This window comes from Glycine soja, chromosome 9 (assembly GCF_004193775.1).
Source record: "Glycine soja cultivar W05 chromosome 9, ASM419377v2, whole genome shotgun sequence".
Taxonomy (NCBI): Eukaryota; Viridiplantae; Streptophyta; class Magnoliopsida; order Fabales; family Fabaceae; genus Glycine; species Glycine soja.
In genome coordinates, this window is record NC_041010.1 from 36,747,039 (window position 1) to 36,764,945 (window position 17,907).

Sequence of the window (17,907 nt, forward strand, 5' to 3'; positions counted from 1 at the left end):
ATAGAAAATATCACCTTATAATTTTAATTTATGGAGGACAATATTAGAGCATCTTCAATGCATAGTTATTTAGATATGTTGTTTATCATAATTTTGTGAGACCTTACAATTCTACATAGATTTAAATTTAAACCATGTACATGAAATTTATTACAATGCTAAGATTGTTAAAGTGAGTAATTAATTTAATTTTACGGGTCCTACAATACTTAAAAAATATTCTATTTATGATATAAATTTGTCTTACAATGGTTACGTCATTTGTTCATATGAGAAAAAAATTAAATAATATTATTTAAAGTTAAACAACTCATATAAATTCATTGGAGATGCTCTTAGTTTATTTCCTCCAACAAAAAGTGAATGAGTTTCAGGCAAGATGCAAAAAGTAACTAATTCAAGAAAAGTCAAGACATAATATTTGTAGAATTTGAAGTTGTGATCATTGTTGTTTTAAAGAGTAAAAATAATTAATTATCATATTTATAGTAAATTAGTATTTAAGTGGAGGTAAGTTGTGCTTCTTGGTTATCTCTCTAAGAATGCATTCAATACTTTTCTTCTTAGGCATCTTTTAATCTAGAAGAAATATAAAAATATAAAAATTATATAAATTGATAACAAATTTCAATCACATTGAGTGAAAACAGACTTTTATTATAGTCAAATATTATTACCCAAAAATTTAATAAAAAATAATTGAATCATGCCATTGTCATGTTTACAGTTAGGTTTATAATTTGTCTTAAGCCCATTAATAAAAAAGTTAGTAATTATATTAAGGGTAGGAGGATAAGCGGATTAGTTTGGGTTGAATTTGATTAAATCTATAATTCATCCTAATCAAATTTGACAGTTAGGGTTGGTTTATATTGTTTTTAAGAAAAAAATGAAACTAAACCTAAATCAACTCATTTGTAAACAATTTGAATTGGTTTAGACCAACAGATAAAAATATTTAATTTTGTCTATTTTTTAACAAATATTTTTTATAAGTTAAATTTTTTTATTGAATGAGACATGATTGTTTCTTATTAAATTTTTTATTAAAAATAAAATTTTGGGATAATGTCACACCCCACTTTACTCCATTGACTCCTATCTATTTATCTATTCATGAGAATAGAAAATTAAGTATATCATATTCAAGATAAGAAGTTTTAATAAGAATGGTGACGATGAGTTTCAAACACTTTTTTCTATCAAAATCAATTGGACATTACGAGACCTACTCTTTGTAAATAAATCCAAAATATTTTTAAAGTCCGTCTAAAGTGACTTTAATCAATGAAACCCTTGTCATTTTGATCCTGAGATACATTGATATTTACTCAATTTAGGTCAATAAGTTTATATAATCAATAGTTAATAATGTTTTCTTTTTTAGATTTAAAAATATATATTATATATTACATACATTAACAATAATAATAATATAAATTAATGGGTTAATAGGTATGTGAGTTTAGATATTAAAACCTATGACTCAACTCAAAACTCAACCGATTTGATTAGTTTGATTCGAGTTTGACTCAAATACAAAAATTATCCAACTCAAATGATTTAGATTGATTTGAATCAATTCGAATTCGCCGATAACCTACGTTCGCCGTCCTTAATTAAGGGACACACAATTATAGTTACTAATTGAATAAATTAAGAGTAATAAAAATGTGTAAACACCAATGAGATTTTTATTCAATAAATTTTCAATGCCATCCAAGTTACTAGAATAGCAATTTTAAGAGTTAAAAATTAAATATTCTACTTCATATTATCTTAACTATTTGTGTGTGTGCGTGTGACCAAGAGCCATGCGTGGCAAATGGCAGCCACCATCGACGCCGTGCTTGTACCACCACACAAATCACTCTACAGCATTCTCACTTCAAAAAGTCATTTTCAGTACTAACAGTTGGAAAGGCCCAGAAAGCACGATTTGCGCATTTGCATGTAACTCTCCGCTCGAGATTTTCTGCAACGAAATCCTCTTATCTTTGAGGATCCCATTCAGGCTCGCTTCTTCTTCCTTCGTGATGAAAGTTAAGTGAAGTGTCGAATTTTTTAGTGTGTTTTGTTATTTTCGATGTGATAAGGCTAACCAAAAATAACGGTAATGATATAGGTGTGACAAAATAAATGTAATTTTAGGAATATCAGTGTAATACATGTTAGTTAAACTAAGAAAAGATTAATATAGTTTGTTGTTCTATAAAATAAAATAAGTAATATGAGAAAGATAAATAAAATAAATAAGTTATAAAAAATTATATGAAAACATTAGTATAAAATTCCATAGCTTATTTCTAAGGGGTCTCTATAAAGAAATGTTGGTAAAAATATGTATAATTTTAATGAATTTCAATTAATTATAATTGTGTTTAGAAGAGTGAATTAATCACATTTATTTACTAATATTTAAGTATTACTTTTTAAAAACAAAACAAGAATTTCCATGTACCACTAGATTTTCCATAACCACTCCCACTAGTAAAGCATAGTTGCCAACATATCTATTGCTTTTCATTTTGTTCCACATACATGGTTTTCCATTATATATAGAACTTCCTTGCTTGGAGAAAGAATCTAAAAGGATCACGGCATATATAGAGAAGTAGTACTACACTCACAACACATAACCCACTTAAGCATAGGAGATAGAGAAGAGCTAGAGAGAAAGCTTAGCTAGATAGCAGAAAATTTTAAAATGGAATGGAGGTCATATTATCTGGATATGGTGCTTGTACCATTAGCATATATGGTAACTGTTGCTTATCATGTTTGGTTGTGGCATAAAACTCGTACAGAGCCTTTTTCCACCACCATCGGAATCAATGCTCATGCACGACGCTTCTGGGTGCCTGCCATGTTGAAGGTAAATAACTAATCATATCTCCATGAAAACCTTAACAATTATGTATATTGTAATTTTGTTTTTGATTCCTCTAGTTCATCCTAGCTTATCACTCTTAATGAAAACATGCATATGATAGAGCTAGCACTAATTTAAAATTCTGAACATAGATACATCCAACTTTTCAATTCCATACCAATAGACTTAGTTTTTCATATATATTATATCAATTTCCATCCCTTTTTTTGTTACTTCCAATATTTCAACAAAGTAGACACTTTGTTAAGCTCTCTCATTTGTTACATAACTATGCGTTAGTCGATCTAATTAACCAGCTAGGCGTGTGTTAATTTGGTGAATAAATCTAATGGCTGATTATGAAACGATTTTGATTTGTTTGCCGGCCCTCTTTAATTTTTCTATGCATGCACCAAATTTGATGTTATCTCGCTACGGTGATGCTTGGAATTGTGAAAAAACAACTTCATAAATTAAAGGTGGTGTATTTTGAAATCTTTTGTTTACGAGGGTTCTGGACTCTGACAAAAAAAAAAAGATCTTTCAAGAGTTCCGTTCATTTAAAAATCGTGTTTACTGTATAGTATTCATGAATTTCAGGTATCTTTGCTGTGATGTTTATCATTTTAGCATCTTAAATATTTTGAGAGAATCAACATACAATTGGCTGGCCGAGGTTTAGGAACTTTTGACTATGTAACGTGGGGCCTTTTGCAAAATATGAACCATCCCACCACTTTCATTTAAAAGTGGGTAGGTAATTTCAGAAGAAAAAAATAAATAAAAAATAAAAAAACTCCACTTTGAAAATGTTTCCTCTTCACAATGCATAACTTTATCTTTTTTGTCTCAATGCTAATTTAGCTAAGAGGGTATTTGTTTCTTTTCCCCCAATTTTGAAGAGTCTATTCACAATTAATTCCGAGTCATATAATAAGCTAGTGCTTCAATTCCGAAAAGACTAGCTAGATATTTAACTTAATGTCCATAATCAAATAAATGCTTGTAGAGGGTTAATCCCAAAACACTATAAAAAATGTTTCAAAAACATAATAATATATCTTACTCACGCATAATATCATCAAAATTGGATACAAATTAAAATTTTTAGTTGCAACTTAGTATCTACAATAGGTTTTAAAAAGTATCTAAAAATATAAAATTTAGATATATATATCTTGTCTAGATAAAAAATCATGATATATATGTTTGGAATAGATTCCATAAAACTGAAACAACCCTTTTGATTTTGAAATGTATTTTGATATGTATGTATTCTTCCGACCTTAAATCTTAATTTGATATAATTAGATCAGTTCACTTCATTCGAAGTATTATTCATTTTGATATTGATCTAAATTTCACCATTTTTCCCTTAAAAAAGAAACATTTAAAGAGTAAAAGTATGATATTCAAACCAATATCAAAATAAATAATATTTTAAATGGAACAATCTTAATTAAAGAGGTAACAGATTTGAGGTGAAAATATATATACACATGAAAAAAGGTGAGAATAATTAAAGTGTGTTTTGTTTGTATTTTTATTTTCTGTTTTCATTTTTTGAAAACTATTTTTATTTTCAAAAGATTAAAATTCTGAAAATATATTTGTTTTGACTTCTTGTTTTTTGCTTTCAAGAAATATAAACACTAAAAATGTGTTTTAAAAAAAATGTATTTTTAAATTTGCTTAAAATTACATTCTTTACATTTTTGTCAATTTTTATGTTAAATAAAGAAACTCAAAGATTAACATTTATATCCATGGCAGGACATTGAAAAGAAGAACATTTTGGTAGCACAAAGTCTTCGAAATTTGATCATGGGATCAACCCTAATGGCCACCACGGCCATTCTCCTCTCAGCTGGCTTGGCAGCAGTAATAAGCAGCACTTACAGTGTGAAAAAGCCTCTTGATGATGCTGTCTATGGTGCTCACAGCGAATTCATGGTAGCACTAAAATACGTGACACTCCTCACCATATTCTTGTTCTCATTTTTCTGCCACAGTCTCTCAATTAGGTTCCTCAACCAATTGGCCATCCTCATTTGCGCACCACAAGACGCAATGTCATTGGTGACCCCAGAGTACTTAACCGAGATTTTGGAGAAAGGAACTTTTTTGAACACTGTTGGGAACAGGATCTTCTACTCAGCACTTCCTCTTTTGCTTTGGATCTTTGGGCCAGTGCTGGTTTTCTTGTGCTCTATTGCAATGTTGCCCGTGTTTTACAACCTTGACTTTGTTTGTGGGAGAGTAAAAGCAAAGATGGTGGTGATCAATGATAAAAGTGACTTTGCTTGATGTATTAATATTATTATTATTCAGCTAAGACTAAGAACATGGAATAGATAAGATTAGTATATATTGGGTATGCGTCATCATGCGTATGTGTTGTTTACTTGTTTACAACTTTTATGTTGTAAAGGTAGTGGTATTTTACTCGCACAAAATAATTAAGTGCATGCATGTCGAAGCGCTTTACCGAAATAATTCAAAATGGCTTTTGATAAGTGGCTTTGATTATGATTACCATTAGCCTTTTTATGTGTCTCCATGCCATAGCCTTTTTATTGTAGCACTAGAAAGTTCTTTTCTTTGCTGAATGAAATAGGAGATCATGTAACGTGTTTCAAAAATATAACCGATTTATTTGCATGAGGAAGTTCTCTATTATAATATAGAGATTGGCATATCTTGTTGGCCATTGTATTTTCTTTTTGAAAGAAAAAAAAATACAATGATGAACCATATGCCAATTTATATTATAATTCTAAATATGCATTCTTTTTGTTTTTATTCGTTACAAGAAAAAAATTATCTTTCATTATTATAAATTTTATGCAGCTTAAATATGTTTTTATTTTTATAATATATTTATTTATTTTTTTAGTTTCTATTTTTTTTTATAATTTTGAACCATTAAATTTTATTTTATAATTTTAGTCTCTATCACTATTTATTAATGATGTCTCACCAATCTATAGGAGAATAGACTTCACATATCTTATATTTTAGGGATTAAAATAAATAAATTTTAATATAAGATGGACAAATATCAAAAGTTTGTAATTTAATTTATTATAAAGCTATTTTTTATCAGGACTAAAAGCATAAAATAAGTATATTTAGAGACCAAAATAATAATTTTTATAAGGACTAAAAATATATAAAAAGTATATTTTAGGAACTAAAATTATATTTAAATTATGTTTTTCTTGTCATTGGATTTATCTTTCTAACAAAAATGATGACATGACTAATAGTATTTGAAGTGACTTTAATATAGATAGGCCAAGATTGTCAAGTACATAATATTATGTGTCACATCATGATTTGATTTTTTCTAATTATTTTTTAGAGTTAAATATTAAAATACTATAGCTAAAAGCTAAAAAAAAATAAAAATACAAATATTAAAAAGCAAAAACAACACATTACATGGATGAAATAATGTTTAAACCTTAAATTAATTATCAAAATAAAATAAATGTTTAAATATTAAAATACTCTCTCCATTTTCACACTACCCTTTTTTTATCTCCTCACATAGATAGAGAGGAGGAGTATCTTAACATTTAAGGTGTGTTTAATTTAGAAGATGAAAATAAAAGAGAAATTTTTGCATTAAAGAAGGGTTATTGCTTTGGTGGACCAACATTTTTTAAATGGTCCAAAATATATCTTATATCTAAACTATTAGATTAATCTCATTTCATAGGTCAAATTTGCATTCTTTTCACCATATCATTGCTTCCACAAATCTCAATTGTTGGCTCCTCCATCTTAGTCGGGGTTCTATCATCATTGTGGCTTCCTTCTCCTGTTCTTCCACTTTCCATCCGGTGCACACCAAGTCATTGAAACCCTAGCATGAAGTCGATGTCGCACCTTAAGTGAATAAGCGTTTCCTTTCCACCCCCACAAACCACCCCACCATCATTGAGTGCTGCAAGAAGAATTCGCACGAACAATTGCTTAGTGTTGTGCCTCAGGCACTACGATAAATGGAAAAATCTTGAAGAATGATGGCAAGTGGTGGCCAGTTAAAGGGAGGGTCAGCAATGTTGAGGCACTTTGTTGTGATGTCGTAACGGAGATTCTTGAGGATTTTCTATGGGATCATGAGGGTGTTGTTTTTTTTAAAAAATAAAATAAAATAAAATCACAAGACATGCCTATTCCTGAGTATCAAATTACACACAATCTCCAAACTCACCCTCTACCTCCCAAGTACATAGATAATTACATTCAACCTTCACCCAAAGAATTCAGCGTGGAGATAATATAAGCCCTCTGTATGCCAAATCATCGTGACAACAAAAACAAGTGTCCTTCAAGCCAAGTGTGAAAATGATGCAAGTGGTCAAGTGGCATGGTGATTGCGATAGGGAGGGAGGAGAGGAGGAGGTGGCAGAAGATGTACAATGTGGAGGTTGGATCGCGACAGGCGTTGAACTGAGGAGGCTATGGTAGTGAAAGAGAAAAAAATAAAATGTGGAGGATATATGATGGCTAAAATTAGTGTTGCACAATGAACCACTTATATGAAGTGGTCCATGTTAGCCTAGGCCTTAAAATAGAGTATAATTTTACAAAAAAAAAGTACATAGTTTCTCTCATTCGTTCCAAACACAACCTTAAATCTTTATTTCATTTTGTTATTTAATTTAAGAGTTAAATATATATTTTGTGCTTATAAATATGTCATTTTTTTATTTAACTCTAAGTAACATTTATTATATAATATTCAAGAAAATAATTGAAAAATAAAATAATAACATGACAAATGATGATGTAATATTCTTAATGTGTCATTATTTATGTCACAATCTTGTGTTATGTGACAAAGTTGTGTAACACATTGTTAGCCATGTCATCGTTTTTAATGGAAATTAACAATCATTAATTACTAGAAAAATCAAAATTAGTGACAAAGTTTTGTGATGGAATATAATCCTTTATAATTATTGACGACCTTTGTGAGGGATTTATAAAATTTGTGATGGACATGTATTTTAGTTTGTGACAAAAATTTTAAATGATGTGACAAAGTAAATTCCATCATTGTCTATGATGGGACAAAAAAATCCCTTGCTAAAGTTTTTGTGATGCCAAAATTTGTGAGAACTTTTGTTCGTCATAGACTCGTTTTGTGAAGGATTTTTATTTATTTAATGATGGATTTGACTCCTCATTAAATTCAATTTCCTAGTAGGGAATACGAAATAAAAGATAGGACTAAAACAATATATTTTAAAAAAGATGAAAACAATATTTAAGTTAATAATATATAGTGTGTGTTGAACAATGGATTAACATTGACCCAATTTCATCAAAAAAAAAATACTGATACACACAACATCAAAACCTTCCATCTCTCCTACACACACTTATGGCTTCCTTCTTATTTTTGCAGTGTTGTTGCTAAAAGCTCCTTAATTTGACATCTACACAGTAACATATTGTTGCCCTCTTCCATTTCGATTTCCTTAATCGTCCTCCTCCTTGCAAATAAAACATCCTAAAATTGTTATCTTCCTTGCATCTAAAAATTCATCTTTGTTCGAATCCCATCACCATATTCCTTGCATCGTCTTTGTCAGATTGTCCTCCTTCACTTCAGTCGCTTCAATTGTCCCTATGTGAACCCCACCTCTTCACCCCATCTGAATGTGCATCATCACAAAAATCTTATGTTTGTTTATTTAAAAAATTGAACCCCTTAATTATTGTTTCCTCCTTCATTACTTCTCATGAAGTGATAAATCCATAGTTGACTGTATTTCAATGTGAGTTTTCATGTCATATTCATGCATTTTGAAATATATTTTTTTGAAAAAACTCACGATTTGGTACAAGTTTGTGAAGGACAGGTGCTTAAGAGGTTTTATGTGGAAAAGAGCCAAAAATCTTGAATTTTTGGAGTCAATCAGATGACCACAGTCATGATAATTTTGTACAACTACAGTAATTTTGGACCCTCATGGTCTGCTTTTATCACCTGTCACTTAAAGATTTCAAGGATCACATGCTAGATTTTAAATCCTAATTAGTTCATAAGATTAAAAATAATAATTGATTTTTTAATTAAGGAAGATAGAAGGAAGGTCTTCGTAGAATATTATAAATAAGGAATGACAACCTCTCTTTTTAGTCTCTTTTGTTTGTTCTATACATTCTTGAGAGTTCTGAGAGAGAAGATGATCGTATGTGAGTCTCTTAATTGTGGAGGAGTGCAGAGAACACAATTGTGATGGATTTTGGCCAAGTCTCGTTCTCTTTGATATGTATGTGTTCTTTATTGGGATTTCTAGTTTTGTCATGGCCATGAGCAGCTAGTCTCTCTAATCTGGGATGACGATGTAGCCATATTTTGTACCCTTTTTTTGTTTTTAATGAAACCATTGATGTTTTTCAGTCAATTAAATCTCTTCTTTATTCTTGATTGACCCAGGAAGAGATTATTTCTACATAACTTGCATAATCAAACTAGTTATGACAAATTCCAATCAATTAATTAATTGATCACCCTTGTTTTGATCTTAATCCTTTGCCTAATACGATAGTTCTATGATCAATTGTGTATTGAATAGGGCAAAAAGCGTTATTAAACCATGACAAAAGGTTAATAATTGAATTTGAGAATACTAGTAATTGACAATATTTAGGGTTTTGTTAGAATTAGAATCGGGAAAAATTGGAGTAAGTGTGAAATCACAATCCTAGGTTGCTTATTATAATTATTTTCACATCAACTCTTCTATCTTTAATTCTTATTTGCTAAATTAAATAATTGACCACAACTATATTTCATTTAATTTAACATTAAATGTTTAGTTTTACAAAATTAATTGTTTGGGAACACAATTGATCCTTTGAGTTTGATATCTGGACTTTAAGTCCATTGTTACTTCTAACACCCTTTTATCCCACGACACATACACTTATAATATTTTCTAAATATGTTCGTAGAAAAATTTAATTAAAATGATGTATCGAATTTAAAAAAAAAAACTTATTTTGCGGTAAGAGTATTACATGTCAAATATTTGTAAACTTAAAGAAAACATATCAATAAAAAAAATGTAACTCCATGTTAAAAAAATCTTGGCGCTCCAAAGTCCATACATATCATATTAAATATTATTAAAAACTACTCATTAATTTAATTCTTAGATAAATTAATAAAACATGTGTCATAATGTTACATTGTCTCAAAACATCCATAACCCTAAAATTAATAGTAATATAAAGTGCAAATCTAAGCCTCTAATGTAACATGACTATCATAACCTTACATAGACTCACCTGCAAGGGTGACATTCAACTGAAACACAAACAAGACAAACAAATCGGGAGTGAGATACATCTCACAATAAATTTAAAACATTATGAAAGTCATAAAGATATAAGATACATTTATAAACAATTAGGTTCCACAACACAAGCATGTCTCATCCAAATCAAACATCCTAAACACAAAGTCACACAAACAATGTGATGCACTTTAGACTTGTAGATTCATATGTATGTGGTACCATTTTGGAAAATACCGTGAATGTAGTTCAGGGGTCCATCTAGTCGACGAATTGTCACACCATGGGTAACCCGACACTATCACTCTCATTGAGATGACACCACCGACGGTGCATTAGGGTGTTTCGGCCTTTCAAGGATACTCCAATGAATGTAATTAGCATGAGCTTAAAGGAGATTTTAAATCGTTGCACCTCCAAGATCAAAGTCATACGTAAACTCATTCATGTAATCAGCATGAGCTTAAAGAAGATTTCAAACCGTTGCACTCCCAAGGTCAGAGTCATACGTCAACTCATTCATGACCTCCTCGGTTAGGTTCATAAACGTCCTTCACTTCAAAACACATGCACAACATGATGTGTGGTCCATAGACAATATGCACACGGTTTATTTTCAAATTCCATTAGAGATTCGTATCCCACATGAATTATGTTCTCCTAACATTTTTTCGCAACACATACGCATATCATGGCATATTACTTTCACATATACTCGTTGACATCATGCATTCAATCACAATATCAATCATGGACACATTCACTCATTTACACAACAATATAATCACACCACTTCATTCGCCAATTCATAAGTATAAACATCTTGCACCGTACTATCACTCATTATGATATCAATATTACATACTCATTTTTCCTCCTACGTTACTTTGACCTTCATAGAGCATAATAATCATGTCTAGAGTTGTACTAACCCTATTAAGTTATTTCTTATCTCATTTTAAATATAAGACAGTTAACTACAACTTCTATATTGACCTCAAAATTCCTTTCAATCGTTTAGGAACCAAAAATTAGAAAATATATAAACTGACCGCATAATTTTGACAACTTAACCTTTACTCACTAAAATTGTAATATATGGAGTTATATAAATATTTTTTTGAGTGAAATCAAACCCCGTACCTAGATAACATCTAGGGCTACAAATATTATTTAGAACATAAAGTCTAATTCTATCATTTAAGTACACATTTTGGTGTTCTAAGTTAATGTTTTCTATCAGAAAATCAGCATGTGCATCCAAGATCAATTATCAAATTCAATTTCAAGAATATTAAAATGGCAAAGCATCAAAACATCTGACAATCAAATTCACCCAAAATCATAACAAAACAAAGTGTTTTAGGGTATTCACAACCCATCCAAGAAAATAAACATGTTGTAATCATAAACCTAAGATCATTCAATCTACCTGTGACTCATTACCACATATACAACAAACGAAAAAGACATAACTCACTTCCCATATCCTCAAATGAAGAAATTCCTTAACAAGAAAAGGAAGATGATCTCATGACCACTCCCAACAATGCATTAACCTAATGACTTCCTCCACCATGATCGTCATGACAACTCTTATTATGACAAAAACTTGGTTGTGATTTAAAACACAATTTCAAGCTGTCTAAATTCCCCAAATTTGAAAACTCAAAGGGAAATATAAAAATATTGATTGAGGGGCTCCATGCCTAACACTAAACCCACTTAATTCTTTGGTGCATATAAGACTTGTTGGTCTCTTCTATATAAAGGTGAAGAAAGGGGTTTATGAGGTTATTTTGCCCAATGTAAGACTTAGAGTGTTTTTCATGATCAAGTGACCTATTTTGGAACTAATTTTCTCTAAGATAGAAGCTAATTTTGGTTTTTATGGTATATGACTGAATTGTAATTTTTTCAACAAATTTTCCAACAACACAAAAAATACCTCAAACAGACAACTGTAACCCAATGTATAATGTGGTCTATCTAGGGTTGTCATCATAAAACTAACACTAAGAGAACTTTTCAAGCATTTTAATTATAAGAAATTAATTTAATACTCTTCTAATACCAACTATAATATAATAAAGACAACATCAACAATAATATTAATATACACAAAATTCACACACGTGTATAGAAACACATAGTATCACAACACAAATACATACTTAGGACAAAACTAATAATACACAAATAATAATAATAATAATATCAATAATAAATATTTACAAAAGATATAATAGAAAGATTTTAATAAAAGTTCTTATGACATATTCCTAATAATTAAAACTGGTGTTAGATTACTACTGCGTAGCATCATTGAGCACCCTCACTAGTGCCGCCATGCTCGATCTCTTTTGCCTCATAAACCTCAATTTGTAGTCCGTTATTCCTCAACAACATAACACAAACTTTGTTTACCCTTCACACAAAAAATGGTGTCTTCATTTATTAACACAAACCTCTTTTGCCTCATAAACCTCAATTTGTCGTCCCTCATGCCTCAACTACATAACCCAATCTGCCATCATATTTTTTATTGGAGGTACAGGATAGGAGATAAAAGTTGGGGACAAGATTTCCATCCTAAAATACGATTAACTGTAATGAAAGTGTCACATTAACAATCCACTTAACATGTCACCCAACATTGATGGCAAGTCAACAATCCACTTGGCATGCCATACAACACATGCCATATCAGCATAAGCACAAAATATAACCAGATGACTAAAACAAAAATTAGGTAATTTAAAGGGATAAAAAAAATGAGCATAGCAAAAATGCAACTCAAAACTAAATCCTTTGATTTTGTGGTAAATCATATTTAGTGTGAGAGGAATACTTGTGCAGATAGGTTAATTAGTTTCTCACGGTTCTTCCATTGACTCTTTTTGTTGGTGAAACTTTACCCCACCTTTGTTACAAATCTTGTGCAAGATAGATATGTCTTACCTTAATATAAGTTTACATACTCCCACTAGGAGTTCATGTCCCCCCTCGTTTTGTTTATATTTTTTCATCTTGATATATTTAATGAATTTAATTAGGCTGCTTGTGGTTACTGTGGTGCCAGCATGGCTAGGATGACATCAACCTCATAGCTCTTGTGCTCGCTTTCCCGGTTTAAAATAAAAAGGACAAAATTAATTAGGCCAAGCATTAATTATTTATTTATTTTTTTCTCTCACGCAGATCATCTATTTTCAATTCTACTTCTACTCGGTCTTTTAAAAGAAAAAATCTTATTGTTTCGTTCTCTGCAAGTATATATAAACTATAAAGTAATTAAAAGCCCAGGTGGGCCCAATGCCGCAGCTTCACCCGATTTCTTTACTTAATTGCATACCAAAAGCTAAAGCAATATATTAATTTAAGCAAAATATGGTGAAGATTCGACAGAGCAAATCCAATAAAACTAAAGATTCATTTTTTAACCGGAATTAGGCTACCTGAAAAAAAAAAAAAGTAAGAATTTAGATAAAGAATATAACATGGCTGCATATTCTTCAAGTGTTGGTCGGATAATTCTTCAATTTTGTTCTCTTTCACATAAACACGATTCTTTTTTCCCCTTAGGAATTTCGAAAATCACGCATACAAATCGAATTGACGGAACCAAATTCCACCCACCAAATAAAGTTAGTGGCATCATGTACATATACGTCATGTGTGTGCGTGCGACAAATTTGCAAATGAAGAATATGTAGGAGAGACGCCCGAGGAACAATAACTAACATCACGACAGGGGAGAAAATTGAAAATTCCCCTTCATTACAACAAACAAGTTAACATATCTAATACAAAGATAATCTATATTTACTGTCTAAGAATTTTAATCATATATATATATATATATATATATATATATATTTTAAAATATACTAAAATATAAATAATATAATTATTTTTTTAACTGTTGTTCAGTTTCGGTCAAATTTGCCATAAATAACTTTAATAATAAATGAATACAATATAACGGTTGGATGATGAAAGAAATTTGAATACATTTTAATCTATATTTTATTATTATTTTCCTTTAAGAATCCGTATCTCAATTCTAATAACTTTTAGAATCTATGCCAAACTTACAATCTTTTTAATTTTACCTCAAATGAGGTCTGGGTTCATCTTGGACCCATATATTATTTTTTATTAATAAAAGAATGCGCTCGGATTAGGAACATATTGGTAGGAAGCATATTCTGGAAGAGTTAAAATCGTGGTTTCATGCGCGATCTCGATCTCATCCTATTGCTTCAAACGCTAAATAATCAGTATTTTGGTATTATATAGCAGAATGCTAAGATCCACATTCACGCTTTAACATCTTCTTTTTGGGGCGGTGATTCATTAACTAATTGAATCAAAACTTGTACATACATATACAGAGAGAGAACATATATAGAAAAAATATGAAATACATATATATATAGTAAAGAATATAAGTCAGTATTTCGTAGGATGTGACTCAAAATTGATGATACTACGGAATAGAATATAACTGGTTTAAACTTTAACCAATGGAATGGAATATTGTGATTGAAATACGCTTGTATGCGAACCTCTTTCACTCAATTGGTGGGAAGAGAACTGCAAAAAGTCATACACATATATAAAGAAGCGTTGTTTATCACCAAATATATATATATAAAGACGCAATTGAAAGAGGTAGCTAGATACATATGGAGTGGAGGACATGTTATCTGGATATGACACTGATACCTTTGGGGTTACTCATAAACATTGGCTACCATGTTTGGTTATGTTATAAGGTCAGGACACAGGCTTCCTTAACCATCTTCGGAATAGATGCCGATGGCCGGTGTTCGTGGGTTCCTGCCATGATCAAGGTACGCCTCCTTAAATTTCATATAGTGAATATGATATATATATATATATATATACATATATATATATATATATATATATATATATGAGTTTATCAAACTTATAGTTTGTCGAATAGAATGAGTATTTGAATTGTTGTAAATTTCATAATATATGATTAAATATTCTTATAAATAAAAAAATATTAAACTTTAATTGGCTTATGAGTATAAAAGTCTTTACATTGTCACTCAATCTGTTTTCTCTAAAAAAAACATTATCACCCAATCATGATTTTTAATGCATCTATTTTTTTTTTTGTATCGTAGATTTTTTTTTTATGTTTGGAGTAAAAGTGTTAGAAATCATTAGTGAAAATGTTAGGAGATTTATCCAAAAAGAGGACAATAATTAATTTATGAGTGGTTTGAAAAGTGAGAAATATGTATTAAGAAAAGAGACAAATTAACTTTTGTTTATTTTCAGAAAATTTATTTCTACCATTCAGTATTTTTCAAATTTGATGTATGAATTTTATTGAAGGATATTGAAAAGAATAACATTGTAGCTATCCAAAATATTCGGAACATGATCATGGGATCAATCTTTATGGCCAGCACAAGCATCCTTCTCTGCTGTGGCCTTGGAGCAATGATAAGCAGCACCTACAGTGTGAAGAAGCCTCTCATTGACTCAATTTATGGAGCACACGGGGAATTTGTATTGGCACTAAAATATGCAACCCTCTTTACAATATTCTTATTCTCATTTCTCTTTCACTCTCTCTCAGTTAGGTTTCTCACCCAGTTAAGCATTCTCATTTGCACACCACAAGATGCCATCATGACCTTGGTTACCCCAGAGTATTTGACTGAGCTATTAAGAAAGGCCACTTTTTTGAATATTGTGGGAAACAGGATTTTACACACAGGACTTGCCCTTCTCCTTTGGATCTGTGGACCAGTGATGGCATTCTTGTGTTCAGTTGCCATGTTGTTGGTGCTTCATAAGCTGGACTTTGTGGCTAGAAAAGAAAAGATAAAGGTTGGAATTACCGAAGAAAGTGGCACACAGCCTGAGATTTGAACTAGAGTTTCAAGTTTGACATGAAAATGCATTGAATTATACTTTTGCAAATACCTCAATTCATTTGTAGATTTAATGATCAGAATTTTATTTAGGTTTTGTCAGTTTTCTTGCAAGGTCCCTATATATATATATAAATGTCGAATATATGAAAATATGGAATTACATGAAATGATTTTATTCAATAAACAAAAAGGAGTTCATGTGAATAAAATGTTCACATCAATGTTAATCATCAAATTAAAAAAATTATCAAATAAGAATATGAAAACATTTCCGATCCAAAACAAGGTTGCCCAATTTTTTTTTCAAAAGAAAAACAAGTTAAACAGAAGAACAACATAAAGTAACATGTTCAAAACATTATGCAAATAATATAGAAACTCATGTCTTAATGTTATATCCTATTATAGTATTGTGTCTCAGTATCCTCTAGCACGATATTCTTTAAAGTCATTCACCTAACCATCTGCTCCCACAAATACAAAGGTTTGAGATCATCACAGGATCCAAACAAAAACAATACAAAGGGAGTGAATTATCACATTTCTAAATAGGTAGAGATAAACGAAAGCACACACACCCACACATATAATATAAACATAACAAGCTCAACTTAGCACAATTTACATCAATTTACCACTCGTTGCATAATATTACTTGTCCTAAGGATTTAATCACAAAATCACATTTCACACCTTTACAATAATCATGTATTCAGAACAACACATTTCAAGTACAACACAACATCTCAAACTCACACAATTCATTATCCACCATCACGTAACAAGTCACAATGATCATTACACATACGTTATACAAAAAATACATTAAAACTCAATCCTATATGCAATGTGATACCATGTCAGTGAAAAATCTCATAGGGTGTCTAGGAATGCATGACAAGATAGATCACACATTGGTAAATTAGGTCACTCTCATTAGGTAAAATCATAGGGAGACCAGTCAGAGTCACACTATTTTGCGAGAATGTTCCAATCATGTGGGATCGATACATGCTTAAAGATGCATTCAAACCGAATGTATTTACCCCAAGGCCTAGATTCCAAAGAGTCCATTAGTGTCTCTCCCTCCTCATTCAGGTTCAACCCAGAAAATATTTTAACACGCAGATTCTATCTATGAACTATACAAAACACACGACTCCTCAATTGTTCTCAAAATAATTTAAACTCATCGCATCTCAAAGTGATTAAACTCGTCGTGTTCTCACAGTTGATCTCATCGCAATACTCATCCCGCATTAACTCGTCGCCCTTAAAGGGTCTTATAGTCGTGTGATTGTACGATTTATAACTCATAACTCAATGCATACAATATCCCAATACATATGTATCTTACAATGCAACACATACTCAAATTATCACATACACACAATCTCAATCACAATGTTATAATCTTAAAGCAACATGTTATCACACATCATGAATCATATACACATCACACAATATTAATATATAATGACACAAACACGGACTTTACCTATGGACTATACAATACACACAACTACTCAATTATTTTCAAAATCATTTTAACTCGTCACGCCTCAAAGTAATTCAACTCGTCAGGTTCTCACAGTAGATCTCATCGCAATACTCGTTGCTCATTAACTCGTCACCCTTAAAGGGTCTTACAGTTGTGTAATTGTACAGTTCATAACTCATAACTCAATGCGTACAAAATCTCAATATACATGTATCTTACAACTCAACACATACTCAATTTATCACTTACACACAATCTCAATCACAATTTCATAATTCTAATATA

General features: G+C 30.6%; 2 protein-coding genes across 2 annotated transcripts; both read left to right on the top strand.

Annotated features, from left to right (window-relative positions):
• The first annotated feature begins 2,572 nt into the window (after positions 1-2,572).
• On the top strand, positions 2,573-5,407 carry LOC114425886. Its single transcript, XM_028392854.1, has 2 exons — positions 2,573-2,875; positions 4,646-5,407. The coding sequence occupies exons 1-2, from the start codon at positions 2,708-2,710 to the stop codon at positions 5,177-5,179; spliced, it is 702 nt and encodes a 233-aa protein (XP_028248655.1). The 5' UTR covers positions 2,573-2,707; the 3' UTR covers positions 5,180-5,407.
• A 9,430-nt stretch (positions 5,408-14,837) lies between these two features.
• On the top strand, positions 14,838-16,216 carry LOC114425415. The gene is made up of 2 exons (XM_028392336.1): positions 14,838-15,053; positions 15,574-16,216. Exons 1-2 carry the CDS (start codon positions 14,886-14,888, stop codon positions 16,114-16,116), a joined length of 711 nt encoding a protein of 236 aa, XP_028248137.1. The 5' UTR covers positions 14,838-14,885; the 3' UTR covers positions 16,117-16,216.
• The last annotated feature ends 1,691 nt before the right edge of the window (positions 16,217-17,907 follow it).

Excerpts from the sequence above, each read along its gene's own strand:
- LOC114425886 (XM_028392854.1), top strand. The coding sequence starts at position 2,708 with ATGGAATGGAGGTCATATTATCTGGATATGGTGCTTGTACCATTAGCA. Across the intron at positions 2,876-4,645 it reads GGGTGCCTGCCATGTTGAAG|GACATTGAAAAGAAGAACAT; the intron begins GTAAATAACTAA and ends TATCCATGGCAG.
- LOC114425415 (XM_028392336.1), top strand. The coding sequence starts at position 14,886 with ATGGAGTGGAGGACATGTTATCTGGATATGACACTGATACCTTTGGGG. Across the intron at positions 15,054-15,573 it reads GGGTTCCTGCCATGATCAAG|GATATTGAAAAGAATAACAT; the intron begins GTACGCCTCCTT and ends ATTTTATTGAAG.